Below are 18,128 nucleotides of genomic sequence, written 5' to 3' on the forward strand. Positions count from 1 at the left end.
GTCAATTCTAATAATGCATGAATTCTGAGCTGACTGAGTGATCTGAAATCACACAGAACCTGTTGAGCCTTTCTAGCCTCCGGGACAGTTCATAGAAATGCAAGTGATGGGCTGGATTGTGGAGAGCTTCTGATCTGTCACTTAAAGGGATTAGCGAGAGGAAGGACAACCCCGCTGCTTGCTCCAGCATGCAATGCGAAGCTACTGGCAAACAAAAGCCTTGTAACAGAAAACTGTGCTGCACTCTTTGAGCTCTATGCAACAATTTAGATGAAGTAGAATGAGTGAAGTACCATAAAACTGTCATCTTTGTGTACAAAATACAGTTCAAAAAACAAAATACTTAAAACAAACACATTCTGGAAATGCAGCTTTTTAAAATCTGTTAAAAAAGAATTTAAAAAATAAAAATCCAAACAAGCCCACAGCTCAGCAAAGGATAACAGAAATACTGACAATCATCTGGATGTGGCATATGGTATAAATACATAGGGTTTCAAGTAGAACAAATATGGCTATGTTACATCATTAGAGGTCATGTTGATGTGCCAAGAATTCAGTCAGACAATAAATCATATTGACTTGGCCATGGCTTGATTAGATAGAGACAAACTGCAAACAGGAAGGAAACACATCCTGCCAGCATGTGGGCTAGGTTCACAGAGCAGCTCACTCGGTTTTCTGTCTGCAAACAAACATGGTCAAGGAAATTCAGAACCAGAAAATCTATGGAGGGAAAAGTCTCTAAAGCTGATAATGACAACAGGACTATGTCGCTTGGTAGGTGGAGTAAGATGAAAGCTTCGACAGATGCTCCAGGAACGTGTCATTCTACTGACCCTCGGGCAAATCCTCCTCTTTATTGATAGGCAACCTTCACACAGAAAGTTTCTTCATTCTTGTCTTCATGGTCATTGATATAAATCAGAATCTCCTCCTCCCCGGTGCTCTGGCTTGGTGCAAACCGCAAGCCAATAGTGTACGTCTCCCCTCCTCCAATCTGCAAAAAGAGTGAGATGTCAGCACTAAACATCTCCATTCTCCTTACACCAGCATGGCTTGCACTAGCACACACGTGCATTTGGCACCAAGCTGCAAGAGGGGTCTGTCAGCTGACAAAACAGCACGGGAGATGTCCCCGACAGTAACACATAACGTGATTTCTACGTGATCCCAGTGTCAGACATCCCAACCCACTGAGTTCACACAGCACCACCCTTCCCTAGCAAACTCTTACAGAGCACAAAAGAAGTCTAAAGTTTTCAAAACACATGAAACTTACTAATCTATTTCCAGGTTTCAGAGTAGCAGCCATGTTAGTCTGTATTCGCAAAAAGAAAAGGAGGACTTGTGGCACCTTAGAGACTAACAAGTTTATTAGAGCATAAGCTTTTGTGAGCTACAGCTCACTTCATCGGGCTGTAGCTCACGAAAGCTTATGCTCTAATAAATTTGTTTAGTCTCTAAGGTGCCATAAGTACTCCTTTTCTTTAATCTATTTCCAGTCTCCCTGAGCAAATGGTACAGTTTCGATGTGAGTGGAACATGCATTCTAGGATTCAGGGTAAAAAGCAAATGATGGACCACAACAGACCACAACAAGCAGAAAAACATTCTGGGAGTGATTTTTAAATGTGTTCACCTCTCAGAACTCCTGCTAGAGACAATAGGAGCAGCATCTCTGAAAGTCAGCCATTGAGCATTGGAGAAAATCATTAACTTTGGAAAACCTTTGAGGATTGAAAACCAGAAAGACAGACAGGCCTACTGCAAGAGTATCTGAGCTTCTCCCGCCACTCTGTTTGGTTTGCTACCTCAAAGGAATCCTCCTTGAACTGCAGCAGGTCAGCTCGGTTGGTATGCAGGAAGTACATCCTCCTGGAGGGATACGGGTTCGTGTATGTGATCCGCTTGTTGGAGCCTTTCCCTCCGCCGGAAGGGAGCGTTATTTCAAATGCCTGTGGTTACATATAAGAAATCACAGCATTGTCATTTCAGTACTGACACAGGCTAAGTCTGGAGTAAAAGCACAGTGGTTTCCCACATGGTATAGTAAACACCCACAGGAAGCAGAGTAGCAGCCGTGTTAGTCTGTATCCGCAAAAAGAAAAGGAGGACTTGTGGCACCTTAGAGACTAACAAATTTATTTGAGCATAAGCTTTCGTGAGCTACAGCTCACTTCATCGGATGCATTCAGTGGAAAATACAGTGGGGGAGGTTTATATACACAGAGAACATGAAACAATGGGTGTTACCATACACACTGTAAGGAGAGTGATCAGGTAAGGTGAGCTATTACTAGCAGGAGAGAAAAAAACCTTTTGTAGTGATAATCAAGGTGGGCCATTTTCAGCAGTTGACAAGAACATCTGAGGAACAGTGGGGGAGGAATAAACATGTGGAAATAGTTTTACTTTGTGTAATGACCCATCCACTCCCAGTCTTTATTCAAGCCTAAGTTAATTGAATTCAGTTTGCAAATTAATTCCATATTCAGCAGTCTCTCGTTGGAGTCTGTTTTTGAAGTTTTTTTGTTGAAGAATTGTCACTTTTAGGTCTGTAATCGAGTGACCAAAGAGATTGAAGTATTCTCCGACTGGTTTTTGATTTCCCTTTATTCTGGAGTCACTACCAAAATGTTCAGTAAATTTGCAGAGAGTGAGAACTACTATACAAGAACCCAGCAATGAGTTATTAGAACATGGAAGCGAAGTGATTATAACCCAATCACAGATTCTGTTTAGGCCATTTATGGAAGGAATAACAGCGGAGACTGGATGACTCCTTTTGGATCTTCTAATCCATATGCTTGGCAGCAAGAACAGAAGACTTCTCTATCTATCATTCCAGTCCCAATTATTTATCGTTCTAAGGCTAACTGTGGATTCAAATCTCCTAGGACCATTTCATAGGAACAAGGGGCAGGTGGGTCCAAAGTACTCAAGGCTGGCCTGAATCTGCTCCTGCCGAAGCCAGTGGTCGAACTCTCATTGGGACAAGGCTCAGTGTTTTTGAAAATCCCTTTCAAAATGTTTTGACCAGAAACTTTAAGGGGTGTCTCCAGGCTACCACAATCAGCTCCCTCTCTCCCTTCCACACATCCCACGGCGATGGTGTCAGTGCTGGTTGCAATGTCTCATGTCTATTCATTAGAGGAATTTTTCTTCCTAAGTGGATCCTTTGTTAGGCTATTCCCAATGGGTGTGCCAGAGTGGGCCCCCTTAAATCCCACTTGAAACCCCTTATTGAAGGCTAAAGTGCTGCATAGGCCTTGCACAGGGGAAACTTTCACTCACTGTGAAAATATTAGTTCCCTCACCTCACCCAGCTTTCCTCTCATCTCCCAGGAAGCATGGATTATGCTTAAATTTCTACCATCAGGGCAAAGTGGAGAAAGGGCTCTCCCCCAGCCTGAATTCTGCAGTGAGTCTTTTGTATATACGGGGTTATTCGCCTGAATGACAAAAGGGACTCAGCTGGGATCATAGCCAGGCTCCTTTGCAGCTAGCTAATTTATTTCCATCAGGACAGCCATGGTGCTAATTCCCATCACACGGCATACGGGAGTGGTTCTGTCGTTACAAGGGAAAGTGTAGCAGTGCTGTAATGTTGCACTTAACTTCCCCCAATATAGAGTATTTCAGGGAAACGTTTAAAAATGAACAATAGTTAAATGGGAAATCCAGTTTACCTCTTTGGCCCGAAATCCCAGAGCAGAGTGGAGTCAGCACTACTAGGAAATACCCCTGCTGTGACTGACTTTGGGAACGGGGGCTCTATGGGTAGAGCTACCTTCAAAACGGAGGCCAAACATGATTTTCTGATGGTTTTCAGTGGGATTGTTCACAGGCTGAAAGTTAAGCACGTGCTTAAGTGCATCCTAGATCCAGGTCACAGTGCTCAGCACAATGTAACCCATACCATACACCAGGTTCCCTCAAAATCCTCTACGATATATTCTGAATACAAGAGCTACCCACAAGTGTTACCACAGACACGCATGCCACTATAGCCCTGATTCTGGAAAGCACTTAAATGTGTGCATAAAGTCCCGCTGACTTCAGTGACAGTTCAGCACGTGCTTTCCTAACTAGGCATGGATTTGTGCTTCGGTGCTTTCCTGACCTGGGGCCTATATACACAAAATTGGGAGAAGGAGTAGTATTTATGTACAAAGGGAAAAACCATGAGTGCTTCCTCTGGTTATACCCAGGGCCATATCTAAAGCAGCTGTCCAGATATAGTAATATAAAGTTATTATAATTCCAATGGCAATTTGATTACATATAGCATGTGAGGGCAATTACTTTGTTGCTGTTAAAAATATTACTACTTTAAGGTGATTAACTCAAAGAACAAAGTGGTTTTGTCACTATTTGTCCCAAATGTTTACAAATCAGTTTTATGATCCTATAATATATTCCTGGTGAAGGGAAGAGTCTTTCAAGTTTGAAGAGACTGCAAAGAAAGCAAAACACTGTCCAAAGAATAATAATAAAATCAAAATGTTCTACCCACGTTCTGGAGTTGTAACAACACAGGACTCTAGTCTCGCCCTTCCCTGTACGATGAATGACTTGGAAGTTTCTCACACTCAATGCGAGGGACTGATTTCTGACCAGAAGTGTTGGCTAAAGGCTATGGTAATGGATGACATAGAGATAGACAGTCGCAGTAAATAGGTAGCTACAGACGGTAGTGACCCTTCCATTAAAACTAGTCAGCTCACTTTGCACTCAGGCAGTTCCATCTTTGGCAAATAAGATTTAACTAGCAGCTAACAGCCCATGCTGTCGCACAAGTGTAATTTGTAGAGTCAACATGGCTGAGAACTTAAAAATTTGATGGTAACAGACCACGAATCCCAGTGATGACTGAACCTGGTGACATTCTAAACACAAAGAGCTCTCAGCCATGCTTGTAGCTATTTCCATCACTTCACATTGACTCAAGAGACATTCTAGGCTTTCGAGTGACAAACAGACAGTGTGATCTGCCTGGAATGTTGTTATCAGAGTGCACCCAGGTACCTTAGAAATGACAGGCTGTCGGCAGGAGACACACACCAGCCAGGACGAAACAAGCTGGTGGTACTCCACATCCACCAGATTGAGGTAAACAAATCTGCTGCCTGCTTTCTGAGGCCTCACACCGATATGCAGGTCCTGAACCCCGTTCGGAGGGAGAATAAACACACCTTTGGGATCCACCTGTAGGAAATGAGCAAAATGGAAACCAGCAGAAATGCTCACAATTTAGGGCAGCAACCAAGCCATAGGAACACAAACTCTACATGTGCAGATGAGGCCTCTCTGCCTCTCAGGAAAGACAATGAAAAGGTTTAATTAGAATCCCCAAATGATGCATCTTTTCGGTCCTGGAAATGAAATCTCAATCTGGTACACTCCAGCTCAAAATGTTTTATATTAAAAATGCAAGAAAACCAGAATTGTCTAGATGAAAATGAAAGATGGTATCAGTGATGGTCAAAGTTATCAGCACTGTTAATATAACACGTTATTGGGATAGTCTCAGCATGAGAGACAGTGGAGGAGAAATTAACCCAAACTTTTACATGTGCCACGAAAAATCTTTTTAGAGGCACCAACATGGTGACCTTTGATCAAGTCTGAAGGGAAGCTAATCTACTGTACCTTCTAGACTGATCAAATGTCAAGAAATGTGTATTTCTGAGAAGGAAATTAAAGCTGGCTGCATTAATAAACAAAGCTCTAACTTCATTGTACAATCTCTGTCTGAGCTGCACGTTCAGAGCCTGTCTGCAGAGGAACTTTGCTTAGCAGAATGAATTTCAATAACATCTAGAGTGCTCTTCTCAGCTAGAAATGTTAACCCTGCTACTGCCCTGTGGATGCCTGATGCAGGATCAAAAAAATGCTACCAACAGAGTGCTATACATTTAAAATATACTTGAGACATTAGATGCCATGTGCAAAACAGATGGTCTCTGAATGTATTTGGTTTTGTTGAGTTATGTACATTAATGTTAGTCATCATTTTTATTTTACACACACATACGGCAAAGACAGTCCTGGCATTTTGTGTTTTATTTAAAAATTCTTTTCTGAGAGCCCTAACAATATATCGACTACCAGAATACCGTCTGATTAGCTAGAAGGAAAGGGCAGGTTATTTGTATAGCTAGAACCTCCTACTTGAGGTGGAAAAGATACTTTGAAATATCAGAGTAACAGACACTTTCATTTTAGGTGCCAAACAGATTTATGAATCAGATAAAAGACCCATGTGACATTACACAGCAAACAGGGGGGTGGGGGGGATAATCTCCTGAGAGAGACTCCAGAGCCTTATCTGTTGGGGGAAATCTGGACTATGGCTGTGGAACTTTTGTAATGGTTTATGTACATGGGACTTTTGTAATAAATGAACCCAACAAGACCTTTTATTTACAGTAAGAAAGACTGTTTGGATTGTTTTGGAGGGGAAACTATGAAATTATGAAAGGGGAAACTGAGGCAGACCAGGCCGTGGCCTGCCACAGGAGGGTGCGTCAGGCAGGGGCTGCCTTCTCACACGTGCTTTCCTGCAATGTATTACAGTTCTAATTACCACTTCGGCCAACTAGAGCCCAGCCCCTACGTCACAGGAAGCTAACACAGAATTCAAGATGTACAACTCCCAACCATAATTCAGGTCACTGCAAAGAAAGCCGCCCATTGTGGTGACTGAGCTCGCTCTGGTCGCCGTCAAGGGAATTCATCTCCATGTTCTGCCTCAGTGAGGACAGCATTTAAACACTGATTTCTTTATTTCCTAATTTATGGAATGGCAATGGAGTTTGTGTGTCTTTTATTATTCACATTTATAATTACGACTAAATTAATTCTAAAGAAATTATTAGTCTTCAGATAGTCTCATTAATTCAGATAATTTGCCCTCTGGGGTTTTGTACCAATGATCCTACACATGACGACTTTAATCAAAAGATAATTATAATGAAGACTTTATGGCAGTAAATTGTTCATAATTCCTAATGAGACTTGTTTCATATTGGAGGGTTATTTTCACTGGGACTGTCAACGTAAGTCCATTCATAATTATAATTGTAAAGTATTTCACTAATTTTCAGCTCACTCCTAACTACAGTCTCTTCCAAATGAAAAGTTTCTCTTTGTGGTGGGGAAGGAAGAGAGGAATTGGCAGCAAACACCTCTGAGTCCAACGGCAGAGCCTACCTTCAGCTCCTGTGTATGCGAGGTATAAGCTCTCACTTTCCTGATCGTTTGGGTGCCCCTGAGAACCAAGGAAAGGCGGGTCAACTGGCCAGTTATGCAGCTAACGTCCACACGTTGCAGCGAGTGAAGGTAAAATTGCCAGATCTGAATGGGTGCAGCAAGCCAGGCATCTCTGGAGCAGAGAGAGAGAGGCGCCTGTTATGACTGTACTAAAGGAAAAGGTGACACTGAATCTTCAGAACCCTCTTAACATCTTCCAGCCTAGTCCAGGTTTTGCAAACAGGCGTATTTCAAGAGAATCATACAAATCTTCTTCCAGATTTTTGCTTGTCAGAAAAATAAGTCACGCGCTGGAACCAGTGTACTAGGAATGTTCCATGTGCGTTTCCTTATCTGCTCTGACAAGATTTCTGGAGAATTCTCTCTCTTCTACTTTTGGATTCTCTTACTTACGTGTAAATAGCAACAAAGAATTTTTTGATCTGTGGGCTTGGTCCTCCAGCTACTTTTAAGAACACATCCTGTGGTTCCCCAGGACCCTGAGTACAGAAATTGGAAAGCATCATTAGAATAGTTAACCAAGAGATCAAACCAGCTAATGAGAACCCCAGGGGTTCCTTTTCCCTTTATTTTAACCCCCCACCACTCCACTTCCACAAGCAGAGGGCTCCAGAACCCAGCTAAGCTACCATATTACATTATTATACAGCTTGGCTTTTTCCAACATTTTTAATTACAAAAGAGGATACAAATGGCTCTCGTATTCCGGGTCTGTTTCAGTAATTAGATTTTGCAGAATTTCCCCCAAGTTTTCTAACAAGCCATAATCCAATTACCATGCTAGCAGATTTCTTCAATGGCAATTAACAAGCACCTTCATTACCGTCCGCATTTATGTGTGAGTTTGTTTTTCATTTAAATCCCAACCGGCTGAAAATAAAATCCAGGAAACTTGGAATCAGAGCTAAAAATTACAACACAAAGCACATCATGAGCTGCTTTTCTATGCATCTCCCTCTGATGACCTGATCAAAAGCCCATTGACAGTCAATGAGAGCCTGTCATTAACCTCCGTGGGCTTTGGATCAGCCCCTGAAAGCGTCTCAGTTATTGGATCAGGCCATCAGAGGGAGATGCAGGAGATCAAGCAACACTTGTATGATGGAGAAATATCATCGACTGAAAGGAAAGGGATCAGAAGTTAGATCAATCTATTTATTTATCGATTGATCAAGTGGCCCTCCTTCTTGTAGCTACTGAGTCTTGAGTACTTGGATGCTGTCTTGGAATATGACACAAAGAGCAGCACCGCAATCCAGTTGAGGTTTTGCGGTCTATTCAATGAGACACATTTTTATTTCTTTCCTTATTGGAACCTCTGATTTCCGAAGAATTTATCTGTGGCAGCTAACTGGAGAGCTGGTGTTTCCATAAGTGGCAGTTTCCAACAGCATTTCAAATCTGGCCTTTCTTCACATGAACAATGCAATGCAGCATAACAAATTATGGTATATATTGTGGTATTAAACCCACACTGCAAATATGATGGAAGCAGGCTAGAGAAGTTCTGTTCCTTTTTAACAGGGGAGTGAGGCAGTCACAACCTAGTAACACCCCATATTCTATCATTACAGATCAATGAACCATTGGTGCATGGTATCTTTGCTTTAGATACAGCGATGGATAGAAAATAAAGGATAGATTCCATTGGATTTCCACTTGATTTTTGTCATTAGTACCATTTTCTTTGTTTCACAAATGATGTTGGGGTCACTGCAGCGGACGTACATCTCCGGTTCCCCACCTGGCATTCCTGCTGGGGCACCTAGGGAAAAAAGCATAAGATGACCACTCTCCCTGCTGTTAGGCATAGGCCCATCTCCTGCCCTCGTTATCCGGAAGGCCTGAAAGCTGGTAAATCTTTAAGTATGTGTCTCTTTAAAACCTACAGCCCTGCAAAACAAAACATGGAAACACAAGCAGACACAATATTTGCATGCCAGTTCTCAGCTGGATGCAGACAGTTACCTGGCAAGGTGTACCATGGAGGTAACCGTATGGACTTCTTCAGGAAGGTGAGCTCCGGATGATAGAATCGGAACGTCTGATCCACCACGTGGGGCTGAGGCTCCACATTAACACTGAGAATTGCAATGGGTTTGTCACCATTTGCCTTAAAGGAGATCTGTGCAAAACAAAAAATAATAATGAATTCGATGAGAGAGAAAGAAAAGAGACCATCAACAAATGCTACAGCAGGGGTCTGCAACCTTCTGCATGCAGCCCATCGAGGTACTCCGCTGGCGGGCGGCGAGACATTTTGTTTACATTGACCATCCGCAGGCACAGCCCCCCGCAGCTCCCAGTGACCGCAGTTCGCCATTCCCAGCCAATGGGAGCTGCGGGAAGTTGTGGCCAGCATGTCCCTGAGGCCCACACGACTTCCCGCAGCTTCCATTGGTTGGGAATGGCGAACCGCGGCCACTGGGAGCTGCGGGGGGCCGTGCCTGCTGACAGTCAATGTAAGCAAAATCTTTCGCGGCCCGCCAGCAGATTATCATGATGGGCCACATGTCAGCAGTTGCCGACCCCTGTGCTACAGCAAGAGAAAATACCATCTCTGGCTTTCATTCTGATCGACAATGGGAACAAAATCAATTCTCAATCTGTTTACAGCTCTGAAGCAGTTACCACCAAATAGCATGGGACTTAGGATGCTATAAAGAGAATTCAACTTAAATAAATATGTGATGGTAAAATCTAAAACTGTGAATGGAATCTCCAGGGCATTGAAACCATAGATTTTCAGGGGAGTAGCTTTAAACCAATACTTGATAGAGGAATTAAAAACCAAGCACGGTTTGGTGACATAGAGGTCAATAGATATATTTGCAAACAAAATCCTTTTAAAAACTATGCTTGCCATGGCTGTAAAGTCATTGTATTTTGCTCTTTTCATAACAAAAACTGTATGAGAAGCCACACAGACATGACTGAGTTCTAAATAGCCATGTTCACTAAATACATACAAACACATAAAGCCTAGTTATCTATACCCTGCCATACTGGTTTGTGGTGGCATTTACAACAGAGAACACGGTGATCATCATCAGAGAGCTCACAACGCATTTAAAGGGATACTACCCTATTTCTATACATTACAATAGACCTCCAATGAGATTCAGAAAAGTTTATTTCCTGATCATGAAAAACCTTATGGCCTACCATAAATGGGTAGTTAAAAGGAATTATATATGTGTAGGCTTAATCTTTGTCATAGGGTTTTGATCATTTGCAATTCACCTAAATGACAGCACTTCTTTTTGCCTCTGTTACCTTGATGCGTTTTGTCAGCATGGCACTGGACTTCCAGGGTGGTGCAGCTTCTGTGCCTTTATTGAATCTCAGCTCAATGGGGCCCTGCTAGAAATTAAGAAGTAGTAATCATGCACAGCAGCAGTGTACGTCGCGTCATGAATGCATTCTTTGGAATTTTCACTACTGTTTTGATCTAAATCTATAATGTTTAAGAAACCATATCACAGTGAAAACTAGTAAGGGTAAGATTCTCTTCCCAGAGCCACCAGCTGTCCCTCTGCTTGTGATCAGCTGCTCTTTGCATACACCAATCAATGACAGCTCCCTACATGTTGGGAGAGCAGGGTTTCAGTGCAGAGATCCCCTACGCAGATAATGTTGTCCTATAAAACACAAAGTGCTCTGCTCTAGAAGAGCTCTCCCTTGCACCTGGGAATTCAGGTACTAACTTTAAAACACCATGAATTGCAAATTCCTTGCTACTGTTGGCCTCTTCACAGTGTTGTTGAGGAAGTGAGAGTTGCTTTTCTATATTTCTGCATGTTCTTGTCATTGGTGGCTTTGCTAAAATATGTGAACATCAGTAAAATAGTGCAATGCATTGCAGATAGCATCAAGAGCCTGTTGTCCTCTGAACCCTCTCTTCTGTCCCACTGCTGAGAGTTAGAGGAGCACTCTAGGGTTACACAGCTGGCTTGTACCTCGGCCTAACCACTCTGAATTCTACAAGCACCCAGCAGCTTTGCCTTCCCTATTCATTTATTCCGTGGCATTGAGCTAAAAAGGGAATAAAAGGGAACAATTTAGATACAATCTCATTTTAAAAGCCAATTTTATGCTTCTAAAGAGCAGACAAAGGGTCACATTCATCCCACTGATGGAGTTACACCAATGAATTTGACCCTAAATCTTAACACATCAAGAACTGAGAAGCACAGGCGGACGTGAGCCAGTTGTAAAGGTAGAGGGGATTGTTCCCCCTGAAGCTAGAGCCCTGTCTTTAAAATGTAAGGCCTCTCTGTTTTAATCCTCATGTGAGCCTCACTGCGAGTTTGTTTGCTATTATTCAACCACAACAGATGGACAAGCCACTTTGGCCTCAAAGATGGAGTCCCCTCTTATTTTTTCCAATTTTGTGTGCTCTTTGTTTCCTGGTTCTGGATGGGGCCAGAAGAGAGAAGATTACAGAAGAGCCTCTTCCAGATATTTCTGATGTCTCCCAGAGACATTCAGCCATTGCTCCTCGGCAACAAAGACCTGATATTTTTAGGCCTTCCCTTATGAGCTAAGTCATATTTCTGTAAATTTATTGGTGTGATACCAGACAGCAGGAACAGAAGAATAGAAATGCTATAGAAAGCAATATAAAGAACAGCTGATGTTAAGCGATGTGGCATACTACCCATCACCTGCTAGAAATAGCATTGGTTATAAAATGGGCATAGAAGTTTATACAGTTAGCATCATGTTTAATTCTAGATAATGATGGTAGGCAAATGGACCCTTTCCTCATTGTTTTATTTGTCCTATGTCATAATATAGCAGAAGTGATAGGGTGATATGTGTACCTGCATCATGACAGCGTGGTCTATAGAGAAGGTCTGGTATTTAAATGGAATGTGAATGGTCTCTTTGGGGCGCAGGTAGACCTGAGGCATGAGGTTGTCCTGAAGATGGAACATGTCCTCTTCTACTGGAGTAGTCATTGTTTGGGTCAGCTCTTTGAAGTGTCTCCACTCCCTACTGTCCACAATAACACTGTGGAAAAAAATCAAAGGCAGAGTTACTTTGGGGACAGAACATCCCAGGAGCTGGGGTTCCCCCTGATCCCAAAATGAGGCTGTGAGTTATACCTAAACCTCAGTGTACGGGGAGGGGGGTTGGAAAAAGGACAGTTGCTGGAATGTGCAGGCACATATTAAATGGAAAGAAAACTCCAAAATCAACCACACCTTTGGTTTGGGAAACAAAGACCTCTCCACTCCTTGCCCCCAATACACCCGCCCCTCCCCGAATACTGCACAGTGAGGCACGTGAATTACAGATGGTGGTTGCATTGGTCACAGCTAGCGGCAGGATAACTAGGGTAGATTTGACCTAGTGTGGCAACTCTTCTGTGCTTAGCTTCTCAGTAGCTTGCATTCTCCCATCCCTTTGGATAGTGATACAGGACGTCGGAAGAAAACAAAAGAAAAGTGAAATCTCTGAATGGGGGGAGCAGGTCATTGGTGTATGATGGAGTCCTCATTATAGACTGACCCCCCCGCCTTTCCCAATAAAGCCTCAAATGCTAGATGGAAAAGCAACAAGCTTGATCCCAAAGATACCTCTTGTCTCACGTTTCCATAAGTGCCTCTTTGCTCTGGGCTGGCTTTCCAAGTGTAACGTGCAGTATTTTGGAGGGGAGAAGACCTTTGACTCCTACCTTAGCTCAGGGTGGTCAATCTCAATAGTTACTGTGTGCTGGACGTTGTATGGGTTTCTCAGGGCAAACTCAAAGAACTCTGCGGTGCCCAGCGTGGCATAGAGCGTGTAGTTGGTGGTGATGGCCTGTCTCAGCATGCTGGAGATGCTCTCGGCCTTGATGCGCTCCCGGTAGGCATCAATAATCTGCAGGTCCCTGGAGTGCTGGATGCGCTCCTCACGCCGGCCCTATCAAAGAAGAGATGCCTATGACCAACGCACTGATGTGGGCCCCTCCCCTGTGTGTCTGAGGATTCATCCGAAGGAACCTGCCCCCAAACCCTGACATGAGAGATGCTACAATGTGTTTTGTCAGGCCTGGCTCCCGATTGCTCTCTGGTCTCAAGATCGTTTCAACAGCGCTCTGTGCTCCTCACCATGAGGCTTGCTCTCCTCCCGCTGACATCCTCCTGGGCTTCGAGCTGTCGCACCATCATCATCCTCTCCAGCTTCCGCCTGCGGCTGGCGCTGGCCTCGCGGCTGGTGTGCTGGAAAGCCGTGCTTACTTCCTGCAGGCGGCTGAACAGCATGGCAGCCAGCTCGCTGTCCACGTCCGCCAGCTTCTGGGCTTGGGACACGTTCTTAGCTGGGTGCAAAGGAAACAAGTGTCAGAGTCTGGGGCTGAGAGAGTCGGGGGTGGAGCCCATGGGGAGCAGTGCAATAGACCGCTGAGACAGGGAGATGGATGGATGACGTGGGCAAACAGAGGGATATGCTGACTTGAGTTGCCTCAAGCATGCAGGTGTTTGAAGCCTTCTAAATCAAGCAAATGAAGCAAGCAAATGAAGTGGCAACCACCAGGAAGGGGAGCTGAGGAACAGCCACTTTGTGGTACAGACTGTTCTTTCCCTGACCAAGCCTCAGTCTGGCCTAAGGGGCCAGTAAAAGCTGAGTAGTCTCGGTAGAAGCCTGGGTAGTAGGTGGAATTGATACCAAGGTCCCTCTCCCGGGGTTTGGCACCGAAATTGGCCGTTTAAGCAACACACCCAGGGCTGTCAGGCAATTTTTTATATTGCACAGTTTCTGAAGCTTTCCACAGACAGCCGACAAATCACATCTCTCCTATATGTGTGGCCATCATGCCAGATCTGAGTGACACATTGCGCTATATTAATTCTCTCTGGCCTGTGGATCCCAAGAAAAATTCCTCTCAGTAGTGACAACGTAACTAAGAGGCCTGGATTAAATGCAGAATAAATAACAAGCATCTGGAATTTACGGGACTCTGACAATCGCCAAAATATCCAGATGAACCCAAACAATCTCAAGCCACCAAATTTTCCAAAAGGGAATTCTGTTCCTCTCCCTTAGTTCAAAACCGGCCTGTTTCCTGCTGTACACTATACATACATCTACATTTTTATTAAAATGTTCTTTCACTCCTCACTCTCTCATTTCTCCACAAAATTGCCACTGGAGCAACTCCCAATTGAAGTGCCAGCTAAATATTTAACATGTGAAATACAATCCACTACCAAGCACTTGATGCATGGGATTAAACTCTCTACATGACGTGTAACTCCACACAGAGGCTGTTTGAGTCTTGCTGCATTCCATTTTCTTAAAAAATTGGTAAACAAGGGTTATTTGCAAATTACCCACCTGAATTTAATTTTAAATCCATTTAACTGTTTCCCAGACACGGCAAATTGGGTTAGACATCTTAAGCCAAAATGCTCGTATTTTAGCAATAGTCATTTCAGCAAGTGTCCACAACGTTTAACCGTACGGGCCATGTTAAAAAATTAACGAGAAAGGAGGATGCCTGGCTGGAAAAGCCTGTCTCCGTAGGGGAACTTCTGCAATTTAAAAGCTGAATGTTCTGATATCAAAACAATTCCATGGAGGGTGCATTCATCCAATTCACTCTGTTCACTCTGCCACGAGGCCAGCGCACACAGCTCAGCACATAGAGCACTCCACTTGGGACTGTGACACCCAGCCAGGCATTTACATTTCCCATATCTCTGTGCTTCCTAACTCCTGCTGAATTAGAAGCAGGTGTGCTATGGGAGAGAGGATTCAGACCGGATTTCTGACCCACCAGGGAGGAGTGGAAATCTTGTGCGGGAGCACATTTTTGAGGGATTTCCAGGTCAGTGAATTTGGATCAAAATCTAAACCTTTGACTTTTCTCTGAACTGAACCTTATGAGGTTCTCTGGTGAACACACACACACACACACACACACACACACACACACACACACGCTCCCTGAGACAGTGAGCTGCCTCTGATTCATACCATCAAAATGCGCGCTAGCTCAACCACAAGATGCAGGCTTGATGCAAGAATTTCTGTGCTTTGCAGGAGATCAGACTAGGAGATCATAATGTCCCTTCTGGCTTTAAAATCTCAGATTCTTCTTCTTAGAATCATAGAATCATAGAATCATAGAATATCAGGGTTGGAAGGGACCCCAGAAGGTCATCTAGTCCAACCCCCTGCTCAACGCAGGACCAAGTCCCAGTTAAATCATCCCAGCCAGGGCTTTGTCAAGCCTGACCTTAAAAACCTCTAAGGAAGGAGATTCTACCACCTCCCTAGGTAACGCATTCCAGTGTTTCACCACCCTCTTAGTGAAAAAGTTTTTCCTAATATCCAATCTAAACCTCCCCCATTGCAACTTGAGACCATTACTCCTCGTTCTGTCATCTGCTACCATTGAGAACAGTCTAGAGCCATCCTCTTTGAAACCCCCTTTCAGGTAGTTGAAAGCAGCTATCAAATCCCCCCTCATTCTTCTCTTCTGCAGACTAAACAATCCCAGCTCCCTCAGCCTCTCCTCATAAGTCATGTGCTCTAGACCCCTAATCATTTTTGTTGCCCTTCGTTGTACTCTTTCCAATTTATCCACATCCTTCCTGTAGTGTGGGGCCCAAAACTGGACACAGTACTCCAGATGAGGCCTCACCAGTGTCGAATAGAGGGGAACGATCACGTCCCTCGATCTGCTCGCTATGCCCCTACTTATACAACCCAAAATGCCATTGGCCTTCTTGGCAACAAGGGCACACTGCTGACTCATATCCAGCTTCTCGTCCACTGTCACCCCTAGGTCCTTTTCCGCAGAACTGCTGCCGAGCCATTCGGTCCCTAGTCTGTAGCGGTGCATTGGATTCTTCCATCCTAAGTGCAGGACCCTGCATTTATCCTTATTGAACCTCATTAGATTTCTTTTGGCCCAATCCTCCAATTTGTCTAGGTCCTTCTGTATCCTATCCCTCCCCTCCAGCGTATCTACCACTCCTCCCAGTTTAGTATCATCCGCAAATTTGCTGAGAGTGCAATCCACACCATCCTCCAGATCATTTATGAAGATATTGAACAAAACGGGCCCCAGGACCGACCCCTGGGGCACTCCACTTGACACCGGCTGCCAACTAGACATGGAGCCATTGATCACTACCCGTTGAGCCCGACAATCTAGCCAGCTTTCTACCCACCTTATAGTGCATTCATCCAGCCCATACTTCCTTAACTTGCTGACAAGAATGCTGTGGGAGACCGTGTCAAAAGCTTTGCTAAAGTCAAGAAACAATACATCCACTGCTTTCCCTTCATCCACAGAACCAGTAATCTCATCATAAAAGGCGATTAGATTAGTCAGGCATGACCTTCCCTTGGTGAATCCATGCTGACTGTTCCTGATCACTTTCCTCTCCTCTAAGTGCTTCAGGATTGATTCTTTGAGGACCTGCTCCATGATTTTTCCAGGGACTGAGGTGAGGCTGACCGGCCTGTAGTTCCCAGGATCCTCCTTCTTCCCTTTTTTAAAGATGGGCACTACATTAGCCTTTTTCCAGTCATCCGGGACTTCCCCCGTTCGCCACGAGTTTTCAAAGATAATGGCCAAGGGCTCTGCAATCACAGCCGCCAATTCCTTCAGCACTCTCGGATGCAATTCGTCCGGCCCCATGGACTTGTGCACGTCCAGCTTTTCTAAATAGTCCCTAACCACCTCTATCTCTACAGAGGGCTGGCCATCTCTTCCCCATTTTGTGTTGCCCAGCACAGCAGTCTGGGAGCTGACCTTGTTAGTGAAAACAGAGGCAAAAAAAGCATTGAGTACATTAGCTTTTTCCACATCCTCTGTCACTAGCTTGCCTCCCTCATTCAGTAAGGGGCCCACACTTTCCTTGGCTTTCTTCTTGTTGCCAACATACCTGAAGAAACCCTTCTTGTTACTCTTGACATCTCTTGCTAGCTGCAGCTCCAGGTGCGATTTGGCCCTCCTGATATCTTTCCTACATGCCCGAGCAATATTTTTATACTCTTCCCTGGTCATATGTCCAACCTTCCACTTCTTGTAAGCTTCTTTTTTCTTTTCTTCTTCCTGCATTACATTTTTTAACACTTTGTGCAAAATGTCTAATTCAGTACTTCACGTACCTCGTCATAGAATCATAGAAATGTAGGACTTGGATAAGTCATCTAGTCTAGTCCCCTGCACTGAGGCTGGTCTGAGTATCATCTAGATCATCCCTGGTAGGTGTTTGTCTCACCTGTCCTGAAAAACTTCCAATGACAGAGACGCCATAACCTCCCTAAGGAATTTGTTCCAGTGCTAAACTACCATTACGGTTGAAAAGATTTTTCCCTACATCTCTGTTGCTGCAATTTAAGCCCATTACTTCTTGTCCTGTCCTCGGTGGTTAAGGAGAACAATTTATCATTCACAATTTATAACAACATTTCATGTACTTGAATACTGTTATCATGTCCCCTCTTAGTCTTCTCTTCTCCAGACTAAATAAAGCCTTTTCAGTCTTTGCTCATTGGTCAGGCTCTCTATACCTTTAGTTAGTTTTGTTGCTCTCCTCTAGACTTTCTCCAATTTGTCCACATCTTTCCTGCAGTGTGGTGCCCAGAAGACTGCCCAGGTTTTTCATTGGGAATACAACAGTTGTATAAATAGCTCACACATTAACTTAGACACAGGGCACGACAGGACAACCTGTCCTGTTGACACTCATCAGAAAGTCCATTAAAAGCTTACATAGATGCATAATAGTATTTCTGTACCCCCTATCTCCCCTGGGAATTCTGCGTATGGGCAGCTCTCTTTCATTTCACACACCATCCTTTGGGAACAGGTGCTTAATTTGATAAAATATTTCAACGACTCT

At 44.0% G+C, this 18,128-nt stretch overlaps 1 protein-coding gene across 16 annotated transcripts in view; it reads right to left on the reverse strand.

The window, feature by feature from the left end:
* Positions 1-357: 357 nt before the first annotated feature.
* The window catches only part of NPHP4 (nephrocystin 4), a 107,337-nt gene continuing 89,566 nt past the window's right edge, over positions 358-18,128 (reverse strand). For 13 of the 16 annotated variants that reach the window (XM_038377069.2, XM_043500055.1, XM_043500053.1 and 10 more), the window contains 11 exons: positions 13,377-13,585; positions 12,962-13,188; positions 12,105-12,294; positions 10,555-10,641; positions 9,247-9,403; positions 8,958-9,043; positions 7,672-7,757; positions 7,219-7,390; positions 5,032-5,211; positions 1,815-1,958; positions 358-1,000 (listed from right to left, as the gene is read on the reverse strand). In XM_038377069.2, coding sequence (XP_038232997.1) covers positions 860-1,000; positions 1,815-1,958; positions 5,032-5,211; positions 7,219-7,390; positions 7,672-7,757; positions 8,958-9,043; positions 9,247-9,403; positions 10,555-10,641; positions 12,105-12,294; positions 12,962-13,188; positions 13,377-13,585 — 1,679 coding nt within the window. In that variant the 3' untranslated portion in view covers positions 358-859. The remainder of the gene's footprint in view (positions 1,001-1,814; positions 1,959-5,031; positions 5,212-7,218; positions 7,391-7,671; positions 7,758-8,957; positions 9,044-9,246; positions 9,404-10,554; positions 10,642-12,104; positions 12,295-12,961; positions 13,189-13,376; positions 13,586-18,128) is intronic. The other 3 variants (XM_043500051.1, XM_043500050.1, XM_038377067.2) reach the window with 1 other exon arrangement.

This window comes from Dermochelys coriacea, chromosome 18 (genome assembly GCF_009764565.3).
Source record: "Dermochelys coriacea isolate rDerCor1 chromosome 18, rDerCor1.pri.v4, whole genome shotgun sequence".
Classification (NCBI taxonomy): Eukaryota; Metazoa; Chordata; order Testudines; family Dermochelyidae; genus Dermochelys; species Dermochelys coriacea.